Source organism: Oncorhynchus mykiss, chromosome 6 (genome assembly GCF_057628025.1).
Source record: "Oncorhynchus mykiss isolate SJ-2025 chromosome 6, ASM5762802v1, whole genome shotgun sequence".
In the NCBI taxonomy this organism is placed as follows: Eukaryota; Metazoa; Chordata; class Actinopteri; order Salmoniformes; family Salmonidae; genus Oncorhynchus; species Oncorhynchus mykiss.
Window position 1 is genome coordinate 60,372,015 of NC_143027.1, and position 26,822 is coordinate 60,398,836.

Sequence of the window (26,822 nt, forward strand, 5' to 3'; positions counted from 1 at the left end):
AATACAAATGGTATAGAGATAAATAGTCCTATAATTACTATAACCTAAAATTTCTTACCTGGGAATATTGAAGACTCCTGTTAAAAGGAACCACCAGCTTTCATATGTTCTCATGTTCTGAGCAAGGAACTTAAACGTTAGGTTTTTTACATTTTACATGGCACATATTCCACTTTTACTTTCTTCTCCAACACTTTGTTTTTGCATATTTTAATCAAAGTGAACATGTTTCATTATTTATTTGAGGCTATATTGATTTTATTTTTGTATTATGTTAAGTTAAAATAAAAGTGTTCATTCAGTATTGTTGTAATTGTCATTATTACAAATTTAAAAATGAATCGGCCGATTAATCGGCATCGGCTTTTTTTGGTCCTCCAGAAATCGGTATCGGCGTTGAAAAATCATAATCGGTCGACCTCTAGTCTCCACCCCAAAAAGATCTACATTTCAATCTATTAGTCAAATTTATTTTATAAAGCCCTTTATACATCAGCAGTCACAATGTTTGTTTTTTTTAAATTTTTTACAGCTACCGAGCCTCAAACCCTTAAGAGCAAGCAATGCTGAGGCAGAAGCACAGTGCTTAGTAGCCCTTGATCCTGACTCTCAGTTCCATTACATTACACATAAGTCATTGGACGAAGGGGTCTTCTGTAGGGGGGATTTTTTTTTTGTTGATCAGCAACCTTATCTTTCATATAATAATTTTTAAAAAACAAAAGTCAAATTTGTACACACCTTTATAGCGTTAGGGTTCCAACTAATCCATATTATGTTACAGTGCTTGTTTTTACGGAAAACAGACGGTAGAGAGAGTGGACTACCTGTGCTAATTAGCTATCTGCATCTTCAAACAGCTGTGTGTAACCAGAAGACAGATGCCACAAAAAACGTTGGCTGCAGCAGTGTTAAAACAGTGAGTGTGTGTATTTTGAAGTGATGTGACAGTAGAGGATTTATATTTCTAGAACTTTACCAAAGTGGACACTCGATTAACATTTAGATGGAGTACTGTATTTGTCTGTTTTGGCTTCCACAGCCAATTCACCTTTTAAACAGAACGTGTAAAGTCCTTGGACTAAGGACTCCAAGGAGTCCAATGTAGGGCTTTAAGAGTACTTGTGTGGCCATTAAGGCCATATTGTTTTACAAGGCGTATATTGGTGCTATATCTGAGTGTTTAACACCTTTTCTGTCTTCGGAGTTGGTCATTTTGGGGGATTTGAATCTGGATTGGCTATCCCTGGCCTCAGATCAATTTAAGAACATATAGTGCATTGGTTTTAAACTCACTCAATTGACCTCAAAACCCACATGGCTAAATGTGAAAAACCCTGTTAACTCCTCCTTGATTGATTTAATTCTTACTGAACCGCATAAATGTTTGTCGAGCGGGTTATTTACATATGATATCAGTGGTCATTGTCCCATAGTATGTATTAGAGATACGAAACAGCAAAATACTAATATTATGAACATAACTTTTTTTTAATGTTTCTCCTCAATGGTTTTTACATGACATGTTCTACTCTGATTCAGCCACTGTATCCTGTATTCCTAACCCTGAGTTGGCTCTAGAATATTTATTCCTCTGGCAGATAAACAAGCCCCTATTAAACAATTCAAAGATAGCTCAGAAGAAAACCAAGAGTTAGATCTATCTAAGCTCATTCAGGTGAGAAATCAGGCCTGGGTCAAAGCAAGTTAAACTGACTCTGTAGTGGATTGGCAATCTTTCAGACAATTAAGAAACAGATACTATCTCGATTAAGAAAGCTAAGTCAACCTACTTCCTAAGCGTTGACCCTGCTGGTGATCCTTCAAACATTTTGGAAAACAGTAAATGCACTGAAGCATACAATTCCTCTTCACCCCTGCCTAAACAAGTTCTGTCTGACTCTGGCACCATATCTGAGAAGAATGGGATAAGTGATGCTTTTTAGTTTTATTTGAGAGAATTGGTGGTTTAACTGACCCTGGTCAGTCAATCAACTGCGCTTCCCTTTGCCAGCCTCTAGCTGACTGGACAGTTAACCCGTCAAATTCTAGTGCATCTCTGTTTTCATCTGAACAATTTACTATCTGTGGTGTGATAGATGCCTTGTTTAAGATTGATGTAAAACAAATCCACTGAGGCTGATGTGCTTGATCCATTTTTTGCTGCAGCTCTCTGCCCTCCTGAATAATTAACCCATATTTTTACCTGCCTGTTATATCTGGTACTATCCCCAAGGTTTGAAAGGCGGCCCATGTACTCCCCCTTCCCAAAGGTGGAGACGCTTGTGACCTAAATAATTAAAATCGCCCTATTTCTAAACTTTCTTGCCTAGCTAAACTATTAGAATCCTTAATTCTCAGCTAAGATCTTTCTTATCTTTGAAATGCATTCTAAATGTACATCAGTCAGTGCTATAACCTGGTCTAAAAACTATCTCTGCTGCAACCCTAGTTATAAATGTGGTTAACTGTATGGTTAAAAGGCAACATTGTGCTGCCCTCTTCATTGACCTGTCAAAGGCGTTTGATACTGTTGATCACTCACTGCTAATTTAAAGGCTTTCCTCAATTGGCCTAGACCAGGCTGCACGTAACTGGTTAATAAATTACTTGACAGATAGAACTTAATGGGTATCTACTGATGGTGTTAAATCAGGTTTCCTGGATATTACAAAAAGGTGTCCCACAGGGTTCTGGGCACTATATTGTTTACATTAACAATATTGATTTGTCTGTAAAAAAAAAAAAAAAATTGCAACCTGCACTTGTATGCCGATGATACTGTTGTGTATGCTTCTCTACCAACTGAGCCACACAGGAGGATGGATGTTTTCTTGAGTGATGATTTTAAGCATATGCACTTTTGATGGTGTCCATATTGATCGTGTTCCTGCTTACAAATATCTGGGCATCTGGATAGAGGAAAAGCTGTCTTTTAAAAAACTGTGATGAGTTAGTTAAGAAGCTGAGAATAAAAATTGACTTCTTCTATAGAAATAGGTCCTGGCTCTGGCTAAATAGTAGAAAGCAGATTATTCAGTCGACGTTGCTATCGGTCCTCGACTAGGGCGACATCATCTATATGAACGCAGCTGCCACTTCATTAAAGCCACTAGATGCAGTTTATCATTACAGGCAACAGTTTAAGTGCTCATCACTGCATTCTCTAACCAGAAAGTTGGTTGGCTCTTTGATGTCATGTAGGTTGATACATTGCTATGTTTTCATATATAAAGCCCTTTTACAAAAACTCCCACTGCAGCTAACATCTTTACTAAACTTTAGACATACGAGTTACCACATCCAGTCTCCGGGATGGCTCACTCTGGAAATTCCTTTGGTCTCTACTGACTTAGGTAAATCAGCTTCTAGTGGAACAATCTTCTAAATGTACTTTACATGTAATATTTTGGTGCCTCTAGGCCAATTCAGAAACCTGATTGAGGGCTTATTTATTGATGAATGTGTTTGTTTTTTATGACCATGTTTTTCCTTTCTGCTTACATTTTGAAGTGTGTATTTTCTGTCATTTCGGTAGGGCCTATCTGTAAAAGAGACCCTGGTCTCAGTGGGACTCCCTGATCAAATAAAAAGGTTGAAATAAATAAATGAATAAATATGAGATCGTATTGAAAGACTATTCTAATTCCTAATTATGTGTTCAAACGAATAGATGACCAGCATTTGGTTCCATCTGCCTTCTAATGATTTGTTAGTAGGCTACTGTATGTGGTAGCAAACATTAGTATTTAATGTCAAGATTATCAAGATGCCAGTGATGAAAACCTAATTTTGACATGAATCAGAAAATAGATTCTTCATACATTATATGTAATCCAGATTCTTTACCCTAAATTGTCATGAGTTGGAAGCATACAGTCAGTGGGAAAAAATCCCTCACACTTCAGTTTCACTTTGAACTTAATGCTAGCCAACAGCCTGATCTTGACAGTAACATTACTGAAACAGCTCACATTGTTTCCCAACAGCTGAACAAACATTCTAGAGACAGTCGGTGACACGGGTCGCCTGGTTAAGTGACATTGCACAAGGCTACTATAGTAGCAACACTTTGCACTGGGAATTTCAACTGACATTTTGCTGGACAAACGTCCAACTTCAATTTACACTTCCTCATTATGTTAGGTCATGCCCTATGAAAATAGCAATGACCACTTATTGAGAGTTAACATTTAACAAAAGATGCTGTTACAGTAGTCAAATCACGAATATTGAAATCCTTTCCCACAAGCCCAAAGCATGAATTAGTCATTTTCAAAAGAGAAATTGTTCCCTTTATTTTACACCACATCATTTGGTGAATTAAACAGGATGAACGTTGCATATCCAATGCTGCAAATTAACTAATTTGAACTCATGTTCCCATTTGAATGAGAAAGTATTTAAAAAGTGTGAGAACTAAACATAATGACAGTGCACTCAGTACATAATGCACTGCGTACTTTCCAAAGGTTAAATTAAGTGGGTAATGGCTCACAAAAATAACTGATTATAAAATGTTAAAACCATAACTCAAACATTGTCAAGCACCTAAGGACATCACATTTAGTTCTGAAATGGCAAAGATGTGCCAGCCCGCTTTAACATGAGCTCACTGACCTCCTCCTCCTCTTGGATGTACAGCAGGCCCTGTTTCCTCCAGGGTACGATGCCTTTCAAGATGAACTCCACTATCTTAGAGCTTCGGAAAACTTCCCCCACGTATCCCCAGAGCTTGTCCACGGCCGAAACCGAGCTCTCTATTCCTTCAATTTTCTCCCGTTGCCATTTACCCTCCTGCTGCAAGTTCTTCAGCAGTGCCACGGTTTCCCCACACATTACCCTGACCTCCGAGAACAAGGCTGGGTCCCCTCCACCTCCACGAGAGCCCCTGTCCCCTGCCTGGGGGTCCCTGTCTTTTCTGAGCTGGGCCAGGTCCTTCTCCAGCATCCCCATGCCCTGACACACCATATCCAGCCTCTTGAGGACCTCTGTCTGGCTACAGGCTATCTGCTCCACCTTCACCTCAAGCTGATTCAGCTTGACCTCCATGCCTCCCAGGCTGTTCAGCAGGCTGTTAGTTGGCTTTTTCATTGCTCCAGAAGGGGCCCCAGCATTGTCCAATTTACCCCCCTCGTACATCTTGGCAATGCAGGAGGCCAATGTCTCTGGTTTACTCATAGTTCCAAGAAATTCCACACAGAAGGGAACAAGTGTCAAGCGAGACAAAGGAAGCTGTGCTAATCCACCTTGCTCCAAGCTGAATTGGATCTATTTTAGTTCAAGCTCCCGAAGTGGTGTTGTTCCGCTCCCATACAGGCAGTCTGCCGGACCCTGTTGTCTGTATGTGCCAGAGACATGACACTACTTAAATAAACACCAACTCTTCGCTATCTTATCTTTCCACTTGTCCCCCCCCCCCCTCCCCCTCTCTACCTACCTCTCTGTCCCAACCTTTTTATATAGTAGCCCCCCCACTGCCAAAATTCCAATGGTCGCTTGACGTCACCAAAACATTTAAATTCAACCTCAGAAGATGCTGTTGACTGGTGGGCATGCAAGGAATGACCTTTTGAATATGGCCTTTCGCCAGTATTAAGAGAGAGATGTTGTGAACTTTGGAAAGGTTGTTGTTTTAAAATGTTGACCCATTGTCATGTTGCTTCCCCATTGGTATGTACAGGTTGTTTGTTTGTTTGCTGGTTGGTATATGTTTTAGATTGTTTACTGGTGCTGATAGAGTGAAGTGAACCATTGGTGGATCTAAAGGTTCTGGTCCGCCCAGCACAGCTGTTCTGATTGGGTGACTGTCCCCCATCATCGCTCAAAGGAAAGTGACTTGACATTGGCTGACACTTCCCTTTAAAAATAAACCTCTGTAGACAGAGGAATGATGAAGTGCAAGCAGGAATCTAAGCAGTTGCCCTCTCCCTCTGGTCCATGGTAAGGGAGACTGGGGTTGGTTGCCTCATGGGTTGGTTGTCACAGTGCATATCACTCTGAATCTAGAGGGTGCTGGGTAATAATAAAAAAAATTAAAATGTATGAATTATTTGTCTAAACATAACATGTGTAAACATAACAAGATTCAATAACAGACAATCTGAACAAGGTCAACAGACATGTGACTAACAGAAATTGAACAATGTGTCCCTGAACAAAGGGAGGGGGGGTCAAAATCCAAAGTAACAGTAACAGTCAGTATCTGGTGTGGCCACCAGCTGAATTAAGTACTGCAGTGCATCTCCTCCGCATGGACTGCACCAGATGTGCCTGTTCTTGCTGTGAGATGTTACCCCACTCTTCCAACAAGGCACCTGCAAGTTCCAGGACATTTCTGGGGGGGGGAAGGGGGGGGGGGGGGACACACTGACATTCCTGTCTTGCAGGAAATCACGCACAGAACGAGCCGTGTGGCTGGTGGAATTGTCATGCTGAAGGGTCATGTCAGGATGTGCCTGCAGGAAGGGTACCACGAGGGAGGAGCACGTCTGCAATGACAACAAGCTCAGTCCGATGATGCTGTGACACACCGCCCCAGACTATGATGGATCCTCCACCTCCAAATCGGTCCTGCTCCAGAGTACAATTCTCGGTGTAATGCTCATTCCTTCGACGATAAACACGAATCCGACCATCACCCCTAGTTAGACAAAACTGAGACTTGTCAGTGAAGAGCACTTTTTGCCAGTTCTGTCTGGTCCAGCGAAGGTGGGTTTGTGCCCATAGGTGACGTTGTTGCCGGTGATGTCTGGTGAGGAGCTGCCTTACAACAGGCCTACAAATCCTCAGTCCAGCCTCTCTCAGCCTATTGCGGACAGTCTGAGCCCTGATGGAGGGATTGTGCATTCCTGGTGTACCTCAGGCAGTTGTTGTTGTCGTCCTGTACCTGTCCCGCAGGTGTGATGTTTGGATATACTGATCCCGTGCAAGTATTGTTACACGTGGTCTGCCACTGCGAGGACGATCAGCTGTCCGTCCTTTCTCCCTGTAGCACTGTCTTAGGTGTCTCGCAGTATGGACATTGCAATTTATTGTCCTGGCCACATCTGCAGTACTCATGCCTCCTTGCCGCATGCCTAAGGCACGTTCACGCAGATGAGCAGGGATCCTGATCATCTTTCTGATCATCTTTCTATTGTAAAGGGTTTAAACCCTTTACAATAGAGATCTGTGAAGTTACTATGATTTTTACGAATTATCTTTTAAGGACAGGGTCCTGAAAAAGGGACGTTTCTTTTTTTTACTGAGTTTGTGTTTTTCATTGGTAAAATAAAAAACATGTAAAGTATTTCTTGTTATTTTTATTATTTTTATTCAATTTATTATTATTTATTATTATTTTTATTTATTAATATTTTTATTCAATTTATTATTATTTTTTATATTTTTTTAATTTTTTCTTGGGCCTCTATAACTATATCTATTGTTTTTATTTTTGTGTGTGTGTGATTTGGATTCATCCCCTCTACCACACGGAACCCCACTAATCCTACCGACGGAAACACACAAGGTGGCTAATAACAGACCTCCATCCTATGCTAGCTTGCTATCGATGGCACAGCTAGCTGTCTAAATCACCGTGACCCCAACCAACCTCTCTACTCACTGGACCCTTTTGATCACTCGACTAAGCATGCCTCTCCTTAATGTCAATATGCCTTGTCCATTGCTGTTCTGGTTAGTGTTTATTGGCTTATTTCACTGTAGAGCCTCTAGTCCTGCTCACTATACCTTATCCAACCTATTAGTTCCACCACCCACACATGCGATGACATCTCCTGGTTTCAATGATGTTTCTAGAGGCAATATATCTCTCTTCATCACTCAATACCTAGGTTTACCTCCACTGTATTCACATCCTACCATACCTTTGTCTGTACATTATACCTTGAAGCTATTTTATCGCCCCCAGAAACCTCCTTTTATTCTCTGTTCCAGACGTTCTAGACGACCAATTCTTATTGCTTTTAGCCGTACCCTTATCCTACTCCTCCTCTGTTCCTCTGGCGATGTAGAGGTGAATCCAGGCCCTGCAGTGCCTAGCTCCACTCCTATTCCCCAGACGCTCTCTTTTGATGACTTCTGTAACTGTAATAGCCTAGGTTTCATGCATGTTAACATTAGAAGCCTCCTCCCTAAGTTTGTTCTATTCACTGCTTTAGCACACTCTGCCAACCCGGATGTTCTAGCTGTGTCTGAATCCTGGCTGAGGAAGACCACCAAAAATTCTGATATTTTCATCCCAAACTAAAACATTTTCAGACAAGATAGAACTGCCAAAGGGGGCGGTGTTGCAATCTACTGCAAAAATAGCCTGCAGAGTTCTGTCCTACTATCCAGGTCTGTACCCAAACAATTTGAACTTCTACTTTTAAAAATCCACCTCTCTAAAAACAAGTCTCTCACCGTTGCTGCCTGCTATAGACCACCCTCTGCCCCCAGCTGTGCTCTGGACACCATATGTGAACTGATTGCCCCCCATCTATCTTCAGAGCTCGTGCTGCTAGGAGACCTAAACTGGAACATGCTTAACACCCCAGCCATCCTACAATCTAAGCTTGATGCCCTCAATCTCACAAATTATCAATGAACCTACCAGGTACCTCCCCAAAGCCTTAAACACGGGCACCCTCATAGATATCATCCTAACCAACTTGCCTTCTAAATACACCTCTGCTGTCTTCAACCAAGATCTCAGCGATCACTGCCTCATTGCCTGCATCCGTAATGGGTCAGCGGTCAAAAGACCTTCACTCATCACTGTCAAACGCTCCCTGAAACACTTCAGAGAGCAGGCCTTTCTAATCGACCTGGCCGGGGTATCCTGGAAGGATATTGATCTCATCCCATCAGTAGAGGATGCCTGGGTATTTTTTTAAATGCCTTCCTAACGTTCTTAAATAAGCATGCCCCATTCAAGAAATTTAGAACCAGGAACAGATATAGCCCTTGGTTCTCCCCAGACCTGACTGCCCTTAACCAACACAAAAACATCCTATGGCGTTCTGCATTAGCATCGAACAGCCCCCGTGATATGCAGCTGTTCAGGGAAGCTAGAAACCATTATACACAGGCAGTTAGAAAAGCCAAGGCTAGCTTTTTCAAGCAGAAATTTGCTTCCTGCAACACTAACTCAAAAAAGTTCTGGGACACTGTAAAGTCCACCTCCTCCCAGCTGCCCACTGCACTGAAGATAGGAAACACTGTCACCACTGATAAATCCACCATAATTGAGAATTTCAATAAGCATTTTTCTACGGCTGGCCATGCTTTCCACCTGGCTACTCCTACCCCGGTCAACAGCACTGCACCCCCCACAGCAACTCGCCCAAGCCTTCCCCATTTCTCCTTCTCCCAAATCCAGTCAGCTGATGTTCTGAAAGAGCTGCAAAATCTGGACCCCTACAAATCAGCTGGGCTAGACAATCTGGACCCTTTCTTTCTAAAATTATCTGCCGAAATTGTTGCCACCCCTATTACTAGCCTGTTCAACCTCTCTTTCGTGTCGTCTGAGATTCCCAAAGATTGGAAAGCAGCTGCGGTCAACCCCCTCTTCAAAGGGGGGGACACTCTTGACCCAAACTGCTACAGACCTATATTTATCCTACCCTGCCTTTCTAAGGTCTTCGAAAGCCAAGTCAACAAATAGATTACTGACCATTTCGAATCTCACCATACCTTCTCTGCTATGCATACTGGTTTCAGAGCTGGTCATGGGTGCACCTCAGCCACGCTCAAGGTCCTAAACGATATCTTAACCGCCATCGATAAGAAACATTACTGTGCAGCCGTATTCATTGATCTGGCCAAGGCTTTTGACTCTGTCAATCACCACATCCTCATCGGCAGACTCGAAAGCCTTGGTTTCTCAAATGATTGCCTCGCCTGGTTTACCAACTACTCTTATAGAGTTCAGTGTGTCAAATCGGAGGGTCTGCTGTCCGGACCTCTGGCAGTCTCTATGGGGGTGCCACAGGGTTCAATTCTTGGACCGACTCTCTTCTCTGTATACATCAATGATGTCGCTCTGCTGGTGAGTCTCTGATCCACCTCTACACAGACGACACCATTCTGTATACTTCTGGCCCTTCTTTGGACACTGTGTTAAAAACCTCTTGGATTTAGGGGGCGCTATTTTAATTTTTGGATGAAAAAAGTTCCCGTTTTAAACAATATATTTTGTCACGAAAAAATGCTTGACTATGCATATAATTGACAGCTTTGGAAATAAGACACTCTGACGTTTCCAAAACTGCAAAGATATTGTCTGTGAGTGCCACAGAACTTATGTTACAGGCAAAACCCAGAAAAGAATCCCACCAGGAAGTACCACATTTTTTGAAACCACCTCATGCCAATGACTCCTTATATGGCTGTGAATGAGCTACGAATGAGCTTACGTTTTCCACGTATTCCCCAAGGTGTCTACAGCATTGTGACGCATTTCCATTGAAGAATAGCCGTAAGGGAGCATATTTAGTAAGTGGTCACATGGTGTCTCCCGCAGAAAATCTTGCGTAAAATACTGAGGTAGCCATTTTTCAATCGCTTCTTATGAGAAACCAATTGCCTCGACGGATATATTATCGAATATATATGTTAAAAACACCTTGAGGATGGATCCTAAACAACGTTTGCCGTGTTTCTGTCGATATTATGGAGTTAATTTTGAAAAAAGTTTGGCGTTGTAATGGTAGCATTTTCAGGTTGATTTTTTTAGCCAAGCATGATGAACAAACGGGAGCTATTTCGCCTACAAAAATAATATTTTTGGAAAAAAGTTACATTTGCTATCTAACTGGGAGTCTCCTGAGTGAAAGCATCCAAAGTTCTTCAAAGGTAAATTATTTAATTTGGTTGCTTTTCTTATTTTGGTGAAAATGTTGCCTGCTGCCAGCAGAGCTAGCATAGCATTATGCCATGATAAACTTACACAAATGCTTGTCTAGCTTTGGCTGAAACGCATATTTTGAAAATCTGAGATGACAGTGTTGTTAACAAAAGGCTAAGCTTGTGTTTGAATATATTTATTTCATTTCATTTGCGATTTTCATGAATAGGAAAAGTATTTATGTCCGCTGCGTCATGCAAATTCGTTTGAGGCTATGATTACGCTCCCGGATCCGGGATTGCTCGTCGCAAGAGACCCTCCAGGCAAGCTTCAATGCCATACAACTCTCCTTCTGTGGCCTCCAATTGCTCTTAAATAGAAGTAAAACTAAATGCATGCTCTTTAACCGATCGCTGCCTGCACCTGCCCGCCTGTCCAACATCACTACTCTGAACGGCTCTGACTTAGAATACGTGGACAACTACAAATACCTAGGTGTCTGGTTAGACTGTAAACTCTCCTTTCAGACCCACATCAAACATCTCCAATCCAAAGTTAAATCTAGAATTGGCTTCCTATTTCGCAACAAAGCATCCTTCACTCATGCTGCCAAACATACCCTTGTAAAACTGACCATCCTACCAATCCTCGACTTCGGCGATGTCATTTACAAAATAGCCTCCAATACCCTACTCAACAAATTGGATGCAGTCTATCACAGTGCAATCCGTTTTGTCACCAAAGCCCCATATACTACCCACCATTGCGACCTGTACGCTCTCGTTGGCTGGCTCTCGCTTCATACTCGTCGCCAAACCCACTGGCTCCATGTCATCTACAAGACCCTGCTAGGTAAAGTCCCCCCTTATCTCAGCTCGCTGGTCACCATAGATTCTCCCACCTGTAGAACACGCTCCAGCAGGTATATCTCTCTAGTCACCCCCAAAACCAATTCTTTCTTTGGCCGCCTCTCCTTCCAGTTCTCTGCTGCCAATTACTGGAACGAACTACAAAAATCTCTGAAACTGGAAACACTTATCTCCCTCACTAGCTTTAAGCACCAACTGTCAGAGCAGCTCACAGATTACTGCACCTGTACCCAAACAACTACCTCTTTCCCTACTGTATTTATTTTATTGATTTATTTATTTTGCTCCTTTGCACCCCATTATTTTTATTTCTACTTTGCACATTCTTCCACTGCAAATCTACCATTCCAGTGTTTTACTTGCTATATTGTATTTACTTTGCCACCATGGCCTTTTTTTGCCTTTACCTCCCTTATCTCACTTCATTTGCTCACATCATATATAGACTTGTTTATACTGTATGTTTGCTTTACTCCATGTGTAACTCTGTGTCGTTGTATGTGTCGAACTGCTTTATTTTATCTTGGCCAGGTCGCAATTGTAAATGAGAACTTGTTCTCAACTTGCCTACCTGGTTAAATAAAGGTGAAATAAAAATAAAATATATTTTTTTATAAAGGTTTGAATTCTGGGATTATACATCAAAAACATGTTTATAGAAAAGAGAAAAAGAAGAGCTATTCCAAACCTTTTTCTGAGTTGCTAGGTCAAGCCATGTGGTTACTAGCATTGGTTGGGTTGGTAGTCACTATCAACTCATTGTAACCATACTGTCCGGGGACATTATACTGGCAGTGACACAATATATCCCAAGCTATTTTGTGCTGTTGCTATAAAAACCTCCTTTCCCAGTAAACACAAACACCTTTGGCCAACATATCAAAATGTGTTGGGAATACAGTGCCTTGCGAAAGTATTCGGCCCCCTTGAACTTTGCGACCTTTTGCCACATTTCAGGCTTCAAACATAAAGATATAAAACTTTATTTTTTTGTGAAGAATCAACAAGTGGGACACAATCATGAAGTGGAACGACATTTATTGGATATTTCAAACTTTTTTAACAAATCAAAAACTGAAAAATTGGGCGTGCAAAATTATTCAGCCCCCTTAAGTTAATACTTTGTGGCGCCACCTTTTGCTGCGATTACAGCTGTAAGTCGCTTGGGGTATGTCTCTATCGGTTTTGCACATCGAGAGACTGAAATGTTTTCCCATTCCTCCTTGCAAAACAGCTCGAGCTCAGTGAGGTTGGATGGAGAGCATTTGTGAACAGCAGTTTTCAGTTCTTTCCACAGATTCTCGATTGGATTCAGGTCTGGACTTTGACTTGGCCATTCTAACACCTGGATATGTTTATTTTTGAACCATTCCATTGTAGATTTTGCTTTATGTTTTGGATCATTGTCTTGTTGGAAGACAAATCTCCGTCCCAGTCTCAGGTCTTTTGCAGACTCCATCAGGTTTTCTTCCAGAATGGTCCTGTATTTGGCTCCATCCATCTTCCCATCAATTTTAACCATCTTCCCTGTCTCTGCTGAAGAAAAGCAGGCCCAAACCATGATGCTGCCACCACCATGTTTGACAGTGGGGATGGTGTGTTCAGGGTGATGAGCTGTGTTGCTTTTACGCCAAACATAACGTTTTGCATTGTTGCCAAAAAGTTCAATTTTGGTTTCATCTGACCAGAGCACCTTCTTCCACATGCTTGGTGTGTCTCCCAGGTGGCTTGTGGCAAACTTTAAACGACACTTTTTATGGATATCTTTAAGAAATGGCTTTCTTCTTGCCACTCTTCCATAAAGGCCAGATTTGTGCATAGGATTGTTGTCCTATGGACAGAGTCTCCCACCTCAGCTGTAGATCTCTGCAGTTCATCCAGAGTGATCATGGGCCTCTTGGCTGCATCTCTGATCAGTCTTCTTCTTGTATGAGCTGAAAGTTTAGAGGGACGGCCAGGTCTTGGTAGATTTGCAGTGGTCTGATACTCCTTCCATTTCAATATTATCGCTTGCACAGTGCTCCTTGGGATGTTTAAAGCTTGGGAAATCTTTTTGTATCCAAATCCGGTTTTAAACTTCTTCACAACAGTATCTCGGACCTGCCTGGTGTGTTCCTTGTTCTTCATGATGCTCTCTGCGCTTTTAACGGACCTCTGAGACTATCACAGTGCAGGTGCATTTATACGGAGACTTGATTACACACAGGTGGATTGTATTTATCATCATTAGTCATTTAGGTCAACATTGGATCATTCAGAGATCCTCACTGAACTTCTGGAGAGAGTTTGCTGCACTGAAAGTAAAGGGGCTGAATAATTTTGCACGCCCAATTTTTCAGTTTTTGATTTGTTAAAAAGGTTTGAAATATCCAATAAATGTCGTTCCACTTCATGATTGTGTCCCACTTGTTGTTGATTCTTCACAAAAAAATACAGTTTTATATCTTTATGTTTGAAGCCTGAAATGTGGCAAAAGGTTGCAAAGTTCAAGGGTGCCGAATACTTTCGCAAGGCACTGTATGTAGTGTGCAGAGCATTTGCAGATTGGGAAGACGTCACCGAGACATCAGAATAAAATGTTGATGCCTGGCCAATGTATAAACGATGTAGAACTCTAGAATGTAGAATGTGAGACGTCTTGCCAATTAGCAAAATGTCTGAACTGCTTTTTGCCAATGCATATCTGTTGGGCAGAGGAGTGGGAGTGTTGGCTCTTTTTTCCCCCTCCCCAATTTCATGGTACACAATTGGTAGTTACAGTCTTGTCCCATCGCTGTAACTCCCGTACGGATTCAGGAGAGGCGAAGTTCGAGAGCCGTGCGTCCTCCGAAACAGAAGCCATACAGCTTCTTGACACAATGCCCACTTAACCCGGAAGCCAGCTGCACCAGTGTGTCAGAGGAAACACTGCCCGCCACAGGAGTCGTTAGAGCACGATGGGACAATTGTGTGCCACCCCATGGGTCTCTGGCAATTGTGTCAGCGTGCATTGTACCCAGCCCGCCACAGGAGTCGTTAGAGCACGATGGGACAATTGTGTGCCACCCCATGGGTCTCCCGGTTGCCTGGACTCGAACCAGGATCTCTTGTGACACAGCCTTAGTGCCTTAAACCACTGCGCCACTCGGGAGACACCAAACACATATTTTTTATTACACACCCACACATGTGCGCAAACATGCGCATACACACAAATATACTCAAAATGTCATACGTTGTTCTCAAGGTATAAAATGCTGAATTCTGTTAGGAATATTGTTCTATAAAACAAAGCCATTTCTAAGACTGTGCTATATTGCGTAATTCCATGTTAAAAAGGAATAAGCTACTAGCAAATGTGACAACCCACCCCATACGACAACCAACCCTGCGATGGGGCTGGTTGTCACAAGTGGGCAAGGTGGCTTTGATTGCTTGTTGGAATAAGATATGATAATTAAAATAGTCCCTATTCCACCCAAGACATTTCTGTTAATGTTGAAATTTTATTTATTTTTTATTTTTATTTTTTTATTTCACCTTTATTTAACCAGGTAGGCTAGTTGAGAACAAGTTCTCATTTGCAACTGCGACCTGGCCAAGATAAGGCATAGCAGTGTGAACAGACAACACAGAGTTACACATGGAGTAAACAATTAACAAGTCAATAACACAGTAGAAAAAAGGGGAGTCTATATATACATTGTGTGCAAAAGGCATGAGAAGGTAGGCAAATAATTACAATTATGCAGATTAACACTGGAGTGATAAATGATCAGATGGTTATGTACAGGTAGAGATATTGGTGTGCAAAAGAGCAGAAAAATAAAAATAAATAAATAAAAACAGTATGGGGATGAGGTAGGTGAAAATGGGTGGGCTATTTACCAATAGACTATGTACAGCTGCAGCGATCGGTTAGCTGCTCAGATAGCAGATGTTTGAAGTTGGTGAGGGAGATAAAAGTCTCCAACTTCAGCGATTTTTGCAATTCGTTCCAGTCACAGGCAGCAGAGAACTGGAACGAAAGGCGGCCAAATGAGGTGTTGGCTTTAGGGATGATCAGTGAGATACACCTGCTGGAGCGCGTGCTACGGATGGGTGTTGCCATCGTAACCAGTGAACTGAGATAAGGCGGAGCTTTACCTAGCATGGACTTGTAGATGACCTGGAGCCAGTGGGTCTGGCGACGAATATGTAGCGAGGGCCAGCCGACTAGAGCATACAAGTCGCAGTGGTGGGTGGTATAAGGTGCTTTAGTGACAAAACGGATGGCACTGTGATAAACTGCATCCAGTTTGCTGAGTAGAGTGTTGGAAGCAATTTTGTAGATGACGTCGCCGAAGTCGAGGATCGGTAGGATAGTCAGTTTTACTAGGGTAAGTTTGGCGGCGTGAGTGAAGGAGGCTTTGTTGCGGAATAGAAAGCCGACTCTTGATTTGATTTTCGATTGGAGATGTTTGATATGGGTCTGGAAGGAGAGTTTAGAGTCTAGCCAGACACCTAGGTACTTATAGATGTCCACATATTCAAGGTCGGAACCATCCAGGGTGGTGATGCTGGTCAGGCGTGCGGGTGCAGGCAGCGAACGGTTGAAAAGCATGCATTTGGTTTTACTAGCGTTTAAGAGCAGTTGGAGGCCACGGAAGGAGTGCTGTATGGCATTGAAGCTCGTTTGGAGGTTAGATAGCACAGTGTCCAAGGACGGGCCGGAAGTATATAGAATGGTGTCGTCTGCGTAGAGGTGGATCAGGGAATCGCCCGCAGCATGAGAAACATCATTGATATATACAGAGAAAAGAGTCGGCCCGAGAATTGAACCCTGTGGCACCCCCATAGAGACTGCCAGAGGACCGGACAGCATGCCCTCCGATTTGACACACTGAACTCTGTCTGCAAAGTAATTGGTGAACCAGGCAAGGCAGTCATCCGAAAAACCGAGGCTACTGAGTCTGCCGATAAGAATACGGTGATTGACAGAGTCGAAAGGAGTCTTGTAAGATATAAGAGAGAGTAAAAACTGTGACATCCAACCCCGGTATCCCCTACTGTGTCCCCTACTGTCCCATTGGATGGGAATGTTTTCCTGGAACATCCGGCATTTTGTACTGCATGGGTCTTTCCCCATTTTCCAGTTATTAGTAAAGTATTCAGGTATTGTAAAGAGTGTGTGTTCTTTATCCTACTATTAAAAAAGACAGTTCAATGACAAATGGACCTCAATGATGAAATCTCTGCTTTTCAATGATTCAACAAGCTAGACCTTACATTTTTTTAGGCTAACATGCTCAGCTGTTGACAAAGGAGCTCTAGCAAAATTATCTTGGTAAATATGCGTTAAGGCCATTTCTGAGAAGACAAAAGTGTTGTCTAATAATTCAATTATCACACATTCTGGGGATATGTCTTCATCCCAGTGCTGTGAATAGTGATGCAATGATTTGATGAAATGATGGGTCCCTGTCTCCTGGTCCGGAGAGCAGAAGATAGCCCATAGAACCATCGATATGCAACTGTAACACCGCCAAGTAGTGGACGGAGTCCCTTAGGCCCAGTTCTAATGGGCAGAATGTAAGCTGGGTGCTTTATTTATAAAGTCCTTCCCAATGAGACTACAGGCTAGCTCTCTGCCTTGGGCCTACGCCAGGAACCATCCCACTGAAATGTAACCACATTATGCAATGGAGTGGCAATGGAAATCTCTGGTAGGATGCTGGCCCATCAAAGGAATGTGGCTCCGCTGTGGTTTTCCACAAGGGGGTTTGGCTGACTGGGGGGGGGGGGGGGGGGGGGGGGCGCGTCACAGCAGCTCTGAACAATCATAACAACTCCATTTACCACCCCATAACCCAGGGCAGGCTAGTTAGCTAGCGTCCTAGCATATCAGAAAGTAAGCGTTGCTCATAAATGAATGTCTACTCCCCCAAAATGGGGCAGCCAGCTGCATTGAATAACAGGAAACAATAGATAATGAGAGGTGCGGTGACATGGGATCAGGCCAGCGATGATAATATGACCCAATACACATGGGTCATGGAGGGTGGGCCCGTAATACCAAGACCACAACAACATTTCAAATCCGAACAATCAAGGTCATGGACTCGTTGAACAATTATTAGGCTAATTTGGTTATTTAGTTACTGTATATAAAAACAATAGACAGTCACATTTTAATGGCAAATTAAATGACACAAATAAATAACCCTTAGTCTGAAAAGTAATTTAATATTTCACCTATAATAACTCCGTCGTCATTTAGCACAGATCTATTACATTTATTGCTTTGCTTAACCCTTTACACTAGTGAAAACTGGTCTATATGGATAGGGGGACACATTTTAATGTTTAACAAAATAACTATAAAAAGGATATGCATGACCATGGTAGCAATTGAAAGAGTACACTTAGGATCTTATGGGGAAGTTATCAGACCAAATGTGAGGACACAATAGTTCACCTGAGACAAGACTGAATCCAAACAACAAATGCTCAAAGTTGCCCAATTAACATGAGGGATTTCGAACAACTGTCAAGTTTAGAACGACTGTCAGTCAAAACCCATATAGCGTTGTGAAGCGGAGACCCTGAGCTCTGACGTCATGTATAGAATGTTACTGTACAGCCACTGCGATACAATTTAGGGGCTTATCAATGACCAAACCTACCATTCCGACTACTTTAACAATGATTTGTGGGCAGTGGCTTCAAAACAACAACAACAACAAATCTACAATTTAAAAAAAAAAACATTTAGGTGGAAATTATACTTCCACCCAAAAGGGCACTTTGGAGACTGGAAGGGCAAATGGGCATGTTCTCTGCAAAGGTAGAGCCCTATCTGTGCACATGCCTGCCGGGAGGGACCATTAGACATCAAACACACGGACAGTTTCCCTCATTTGCACAGCTGCTGTGGTACCACTAGAGCTACTTAACACGTTTACTTGTATTTAATGTCTGTAAAAGTATCTGTAACAATAGCAGTAAAATAAACATGGCTCCTGGCAGGCACCAATAAAATCACAGAGTGAGAGAACATCAGACAGAGGAAATAAAGGAAACCCAACTAACTGGAGGGTTAATCTGGGTTATTTTCCCTCTGAAATGGAAACGTGACACCAAAGCTACCTCCCTGACACAACAACATTTCAGACCTGTGAGGTCACCGGAGAGGGTATTCTGGGTTTCGTCCAGTCCTCTCCATCTAACCCTGTACCATTACAGCCCATTGTCTACCAAAAGAGAAAATATGAAAACTGTCTGACTGAACGCCTCTGCATCGTTTCCATTCCCCCGTTTACAGGGGCAGTTCCATGTTACGTGACCGAATTTTGTGAGGTGGGGTGAAGAAGAATTGCGGGTGGAGGTCAGTGGGAGGTTTGCCTTGAACCCACAAAAAAAAACAAATTTGATCTTTCCCAATTTTACACTGAATGGAACATTCTGGGGTGCATGTTCGGCTGACAGCATTGTGTGCATGGGAAATTCTCTGGATTTGTATCTGACTGGTATACTGATTTATTAAAACAAGTCCATCATTTTCATGAAGTGTTAGATGCATCTAAGTGTGCGTGGCAAGGTTTGAGCCTAGTGGGTCTAGTTAGAGCTCTTGGCAGACCAGAGGAGTCAGTATTTTGATCTGTTTGGAGAGCTACTGATGGAAAGTCTTTTGCTGTACCTAATGCTCCTCTTTCTCCACGACCCCTGACATTAATATGATACATGTATGTCAATCACAAGTTTAAAATACCAATGTGGTTCTGTGGGAGTAATACCACACAGCATATCAAATCAAAATGTATTTGTCACGTGCGCCAAATACAACAGGTGTGGACCTTACAGTGAAATGCTTACTTACAGGCTCTAACCAATAGTGCAAAAAAAGGTATTATGTGAACAATAGGTAAGTAAAGAAATCAAAATAACAGTAAAAAGACAGTGAAAAATAACAGTAGTGAGGCTATATACAGTAGCGAGGCTACATACAGGCTCTGATTAGTCGAGCTGATTGAGGTAGTATGTACATTTGAAGTCGGAAGTTTACATACACTTAGGTTGGAGTCATTAAAACTAGTGTAGTTTTGGCAAGTCGGTCAGGACATCTACTTTGTGCATGACACAAGTCATTTTTCCAACAATTGTTTACAGACAGATTATTTCACTTATAATTCACTGTATCACAATTCCAGTGGGTCAGAAGTTTACATACACTAAGTTGAATGTGCCTTTAAACAGCTTTAATCCAGAAAATTATGTCATGGCTTTAGAAGCTTCTGATAGGTTAATTGACATAATTTGAGTCAATTGGAGGTGTGCATGTGATTGTATTTTAAGGCCTACCAACACCATGGGACCACACAGCCGTCATACTGCTCAGGAGGGGAAACGTTATGTCTCCTAGAGATGAATGTACTTTGGTGCGAAAAGTTAAAATCAATCCCAGAACAACAGCAAAGGACCATGTGAAGATGCTGGAGGAAACAGGTACAAAAGTATTTATATCCACTGTAAAACGAGTCCTCTATCGACATAACCTGAAAGGCCGCTCAGCAAGGAAGAAGCCACTGCTCCAAAACCGCCATAAAAAAGCCAGACTATGGTTTGCAGCTGCACATTGGGACAAATATTGTACTTTTTGGAGAAATGTCCTCTGGTCTGATGAAACAAAAATAGAACTGTTTGTTTGTACCATTATGTTTGGAGGAAAAAGGGGGGGGGGGGTTTGCAAGCTGAAGAACACGAGGGTGGCAGCATCATGTTGTGGGGGTGCTTTGCTGCAGCAGGGGACTTGTGCACTTCACTAAATAGATGGCATCATGAGGAGGGACAATTATGTGGATATATTGAAGCAACAAGACATCAGTCAGGAAGTGAAAGCAAAGTGAAAGCAAACAATGACCCCAAGCATACTTCCTAAGTTGTGGCACAAAGTCAAGGTACTGGAGCAGCCATCACAAAGCCCTGATCTCAATCCTATAGAACATTTTGTGGGCAGAACTGAAAAAGCGTGTGCGAGCAAGGAGGCCTACAAACCTGACTCCGTTACACCAGCTCTGTCAGGAGGAACGTGCCAAAATTCACTCAACTTATTGTGGGAAGGCTGTATGACACATTTGACCCAAATTAAACAACTTAAAGGCAATGCTACCAAATACTAATTGAGTGTATAAACTTCTGACCCACTGGGAACATGATGAAAGAAATAAAAGCTGAAATAAATCATTATCTCTACTCTTATTCTGACATTTCACATTCTTAAAATAAAGTGGTGATCCTAACTGGCCTAAGAGAGGGAATTTTTACTAGGATTTAATGTCAGGAATTGTGAAACTGAGTTTAAATGTATTTGGCTAAGGTGTATGTAAACTTCAGACTTCAACTGTACATGTAGATATGGTTAAAGTGACTACATATGATGAACAGAGTAGCAATAGAGTAGCAATAGAGTAAAATCCTAGAGAAAGTTTGTAATATTTACCGTATGTAAAATATATCTCAACAAAAGTAGTGTTGAAATAGGCCTAGTAATGGTTGTAGACTTCCCAAAGTTACCATTGTTTGTTTGTATGCTCATAGTGGTGGTCGTCTCATAAACAAACTTGAACATTGTGAAAATTCTGTGCAATTTCCAGCGAGTGTTTACTGTGAACACCGAGGCTGTACCCAGTTAAAGTGAACAGTGGCCAAGCATTTGATCATAATGTAGGCCTACCAGAGTGGCCTACCATCAAAAACAATGAAGAAAATGCATCCCATACATTTTAACATGGAAATAGCTGTTCTCTCATACAGTCTACAGTAGCAGAAAATGTGCAGTGTTCAATGTAGGCCTACAGACTTTTGAAAAAACAAGCAGGTCTTAATATGATAAATGTCAATCACAAATTCAAAATACCACTGTGGTTCTGTGGGAGTAATACCACTGCATATCCTAGTGAAAGGTTGATGTAATATTTACTTTACTGGGCCGACGGTGCCTGCATCTATGGTCAGTCTCAGCAGAGAGAGAGAGCAGCAGACTGATGATCCGCCTCTCAACATCCCCTCCGCTCTCTCTTTCCTCCACTGACACTGACAAAAAGGGACACTCTTCCAGTTGATGGCAAAACTCGAGTCGCACCGCGTTATTTCTGCCTCATGTTGTTACTTCTATTAACAGAAAAAGTGTAAAATTCCTATTCAAAGACCTAAGCAGCTAATAATAACACATGCCTATCGATACACTTTCCTACTCATTGATTACTGCTGCAATGCTTGTTGTAACGTAAACTCACGTAAACTCGTACATTGCCTTGGTCTGTACAATTGCCCTTATTTTAGTGCCCCAAAAACGTAATACTTCCAGATCAACTGTAATGTCAATACCATTGTAAAGCACCATTTATCCCCTTTCAAACAGAATCAATTACATGACCTAAACGCTGCCCGTTTCTGCATAATTCAAGCAGGCAATGAGCCCCGTCAGGTCTTTTTAAAAATAGCGGGTGGGGAAGTTGCGTGATAGTGAGAAGGAGGGATGTTGTGTGGGAAAATTGCTTTTTTCACTCGATCTGTCCAACTTATCACCTTATCGCCTCTAAAATGTAAATAAAACACTATAAAGAGTTTATATAATGTGTCATTACATACCTATTTGAAGGTTTGTGTCGAATTTGAATCGGGTTTTTAGGGCGGTGCTAAAGTGATCTTAAAATAGAGACTTTGAGAATGATGATCGCATGCAATGATGATGGAAAAAAATGACTAGGTATCCCCCCCTTACCCCCGTTAGAAGTGCTACACCTGGTGGAGAGAGATTGTAAGACAGAAATAGTTGCTTAATGTGTGCTGTACGTTACGACATGACACGTCAAGATGTAACTGGAGGGTCAGATTTTTCAACTTTTCTCCAATACTATAGAGCCATTACCATGTCGATCAACGCTTGAATAGAAACCTAGTTCACACCCCCGATTTTGACGTCAACACAGTCCCTACAGTCCCATTAGTTTTCTTTGTAGCCTCGTTTGAATGTTGCGGTTGCGCACATTTGTACAGAATGGGGTGAGTTTACGTTAGTGCTAAATGAAAATAGGAAGAAAGCCATGTCATGGTTTACAAAGTGTTGACAGTGCTGAGTAAGAATTTAAACATTAACTCACTTATTTAAAAAAATGGCAACGGTTCGCATACCCGGGTGCAGGGCAGCTGAATCGGGTGCACCTACAATTAACAGCCCGAGATTAATAAATAAAAAAATAGGAACACAAGGATTTATTTTATTTTATTTTTTATTTCAACTTTATTTAACTAGGCAAGTCAGTTAAGAACAAATTCTTATTTACAATGACGGCCAAACCCAGACGACGCTGGGCAATTGCGCGCTGCCCTATGGGACTCCCAATCACGGCCGGATGTGATGCAGCCTGGATTAGAACCAGGGACTGCAGTGCCCTTTATGACTAGAAATGACTTGGAGATCGGACAGGTTGGTGACCACTCCTCTAGAAAATTGACTGAAGTTCAATCTCGAGTGGTGCTTCTCTTCATTGGCTGATATGTATTCTGCGTGGAATTCCAGGGGAGCTGCGTGGCAGTCTCAGGGCTACTTCGCGCCTGCGCAGTTTAGCGGGAATGTTGCTAAAAAAAATCACTCAAGGACAGCTTCCCAGAGGATAATAGGGATTTGTGTATGTTCATAAACCAGCTGCCAGAGTTAAAGCTATGGATAACAAACAGATAGCATGCTAATACACCAGTGGTGGTTTGTACCATTTAAGATGTTGGAGGACAATCTTTTTTTTTTATGAGCATGGCCTTATTTTTATTACAGCATATTGAATGACTGTCATGCATATTCCATTCACCTAGCTCACTGTAACATCGATAGGCTTAGGATAGTGCATGCTACTCAAATTTCCCTATACCCATCATGAGGTTGCTACAACCTAGCCTATGAATTAACATTTACAATGTAGGTGCACAGGTCGAGAGAAATTTGAGTAATCAAGGTGACAGACATTGACACATTCAATACCGCCTTGCACACTCTTTCCTGCATCTAGCTAATCTAGGGTGTAATCATTAGTCCAACAGTTGAAAACAAGAGTTTCTAATGGACAAATTCAGGTATTTTTTATCCCTGTTTCGATCCGTTTGCTTCCGTTTAAGAAACGTTTTCCAACAGAATTGGCGGAATGAATACACCCCATGATCCCACACAGCCTACATCGTTGTCACCATATTAAAGTCATAGTCAACATACTGTAGCTACTAAAACTAACACATTATTAAATCCACTACAATCATGCAGTGCAGTGTTCAGTCAGCAGGAAGCAGTTTAGCAGCTACACCGGCGGGCCCCATGGCAATAAATGTATAACACCAAAATCTTACCTTGACTTGAGAGTTCCAGTTTTGGATAGGCATAGCCAACTGTTCAACTATTGTCTTTCTCTCTCTTTGAGTCAACAACTCACCACATTGTATGCACTGAAGTGATAGCTAGCTGTAGCTTACGTGTTCACCACAAGATTCATTCTCTGATCTTTGATTGGGCGGACAACATGTCAGTTCATGCTGCAAGAGCTCTTATAGGTTGGAGGACGTCCCCCGGAAGTTGTCATAATTACTGTGTAAGTCTATGGAAGGGGGTGAGAACCTCAAGTCTCCTAGGCTTTGTATTGAAGTCAATATACCCAGAGGAGGACGGAAACTAGCTGTCCTCCGGCTACACCATGGTGCTACCCTACAGAGTGCTTTTGAGGCTACTGTAGACCTTCATTGCAAAACAGTTTATTTTAATTATTTGGTGACATGAATATATTTAGTTTAGTTTTATCTAAAAAGGGTAACTTTTTTTAATGTTTCACTATTTTTATTTTATGAAATTCACTTAGGAGGATGGTCCTCCCCTTCCTCCTTAGAGGAACACACAAACACACACACACACACAAACTGTCTTTTGATATGGATAGACAAATACAGACCTTCAAAAATACAACTTTTTTTCTGCAAGAAGTCATGTTTTCGGCAAGCTTGTTGAACAAATGATCTAACCCTGAGGGCTATGCTTCATATATTATTTAATAACATAAAATAAGTTTTACTTCATAAGAAAATCTTAATTCAAGGACTTAAATGGTAATTGAGAAAAACAACACCGTAATAACTCACTCTTCTCCCAAATGTTCTTTTCCACCTGACCACCTCCAAATAACATTCCCCATGCTCCCATGCTGTGTTAAGGGCAACGATAAAAACTAATGGAGTTAGATATGGTACAGTAAATGTGACTTGTGAATGTGACTTGGTCTCACTTCACTGACCAAGCACTAATGTGATTTTGAGCACACAAGGCTGTTTGTTTGTTTGTTTCTGTTCAATGATGTTGATGCATCGTTTTCTTTGAGAGTATGATGATTTGTGATTCAATATTATGTAACCCTTATGAATATTAGAATGACACAAACATATTCTAGAGTCTAGAAAGGAATTAATTTAGTTTTGCCTAGCATCTTTTATTAGATGCCTATTATTAATTAGGCAGCCTTGTGTGACCAATGGTCTGTCTTGAATCGTAACTTCATCCATGAACCTGATTAAATAAAATTACAAAAATAAAACTAGCTTGTATAACCTCAACCCAAAAGCAATGAGTGCCAAGTCTCTTACCGTGAACTTTTGAATGTAGTCAGATACGCTGAAACCTCCAGTGCGTAGAAGGAGAGTTCTATAGACGGAGGTTCCCATCACTTTCTCTCTGCCCAAGGTTAGGACCTACGGTTCTCCATACCAGGGTCTCTGTGCCTTATGGAGAGGGTGAATGGGGAAGCCGGGCCCTCTGGGTACTGAAACATAGTGGAAAAGAAAGATGGGTGCTGACAGAGACAACTCTATCTTATCGCCCGGTGCCTCGTCCTGTGCTGTAGCTGGGTCCCTATCCTGTCCCCTCTCGTAGTGATATCAGCACTGCTCCAGCACCACAGCCGGCCCAGAGCAAAGAGCACTTCCTGCAGGGAGATAACAGCTGCCTGAGATTAGGCAGGGTATGCACGAAATGTGAGTGTCCTTTATTAATAGGGGTTCAGATTGGCCTTTTTGTTTTGGAAGGTCTCTGTGGGGGTCCTCCTCCCACCCAGTGATGATGAGAGGATGATTCCTAGTCTGAGGTGAAGAGAGCCTGTTCTCAGATCTCTCACGAATGCCCTCTCTCTGCACCCCACTGAGGTTAATACCAGTGTACTCCTGTTTACCCCTCCGTGTGTGTGTGTTTTTTGAGTGCGTGCGTGTGTGTGAACCTGTTAGGGATCTGATCCCACACAACTCTGCTTTGGGGCAACAGAAGGTGCGTCACCAACACTCAAATGCAGTGGCATCGTGTTGCTGGTCTTAACCTCAAAACCACCCATGTCTTACACTCAGGGATAAAGAGGCCCCCTCTCAGCCTGGCAGCAACAGGGTTTTAGGTGGAATGGAAAAGTCTTCACCTCCTGGCAAGCATCCCACTGCAGTTTTTTCCTCCTCAGAACACCTTGTTTAGAAGTGCAGGGTATTTTTGGAATATTGTCTACAGGCTCTGGCGTCTGCAGGGGAAGTGTCAGCTCTATGATGCAGGAAGAAGTATGCACGCCAGAGGGATGATGTCCCAATGGTCCTAAGGAGATGATGATGATGCACATTTTCATTAGGGCTGACCTGTTAATGTGTCACTGTGTATGTACACGTGCTTGAGCCACACATATGACATATCTATTATGAACAGCATGTAGGTGGTGTGCCGGTGGACTGTCACAATGTCATAATCCTCCTTCTGAGGTGGATGATGCTTCAGTTAACTGTCTGCCTTTAGACATCACAGGACAGCTGGTGGGTAAGGAATCAGCATGATTCGAACTGTTGTCATTACTGGTGTGTATAAAGTTTTACACGTTCTGTCTTAAGTTTTACACAATCTGTCTTTCTTGGATGCCTGACATGTGTGTCTGTCTATGCTGTCGCACTTGTCTCTGCCTCTGACTCACTTAACGTGGAAATTGTACTCAATGTCCTGTTCTCTACGACCAAGTTTTTCTTTTGTCAAAACAGCCCACTGGGTCCTCCAAGACAGATACACATGCACACTAACATGACTGTTAGATAAATGAAAAGCTGGATGATTC

General features: G+C 42.1%; 1 protein-coding gene across 2 annotated transcripts in view; it reads right to left on the bottom strand.

Moving 5' to 3' along the window:
* Positions 1-25,904, bottom strand: part of mylk3 (myosin light chain kinase 3) — a 43,741-nt gene extending 17,837 nt beyond the window's left edge. Inside the window, exon 1 of one of the 2 annotated variants that reach the window (XM_021607078.3) lies at positions 25,336-25,904. In XM_021607078.3, the coding sequence (XP_021462753.3) occupies positions 25,336-25,413 (78 nt within the window). In that variant the 5' untranslated portion in view covers positions 25,414-25,904. Of the gene's footprint in view, positions 1-4,620; positions 5,448-25,335 lie in introns of those variants that run through there. The other variant, XM_021607075.3, reaches the window with a different exon arrangement.
* Between the last annotated feature and the right edge of the window lie 918 nt (positions 25,905-26,822).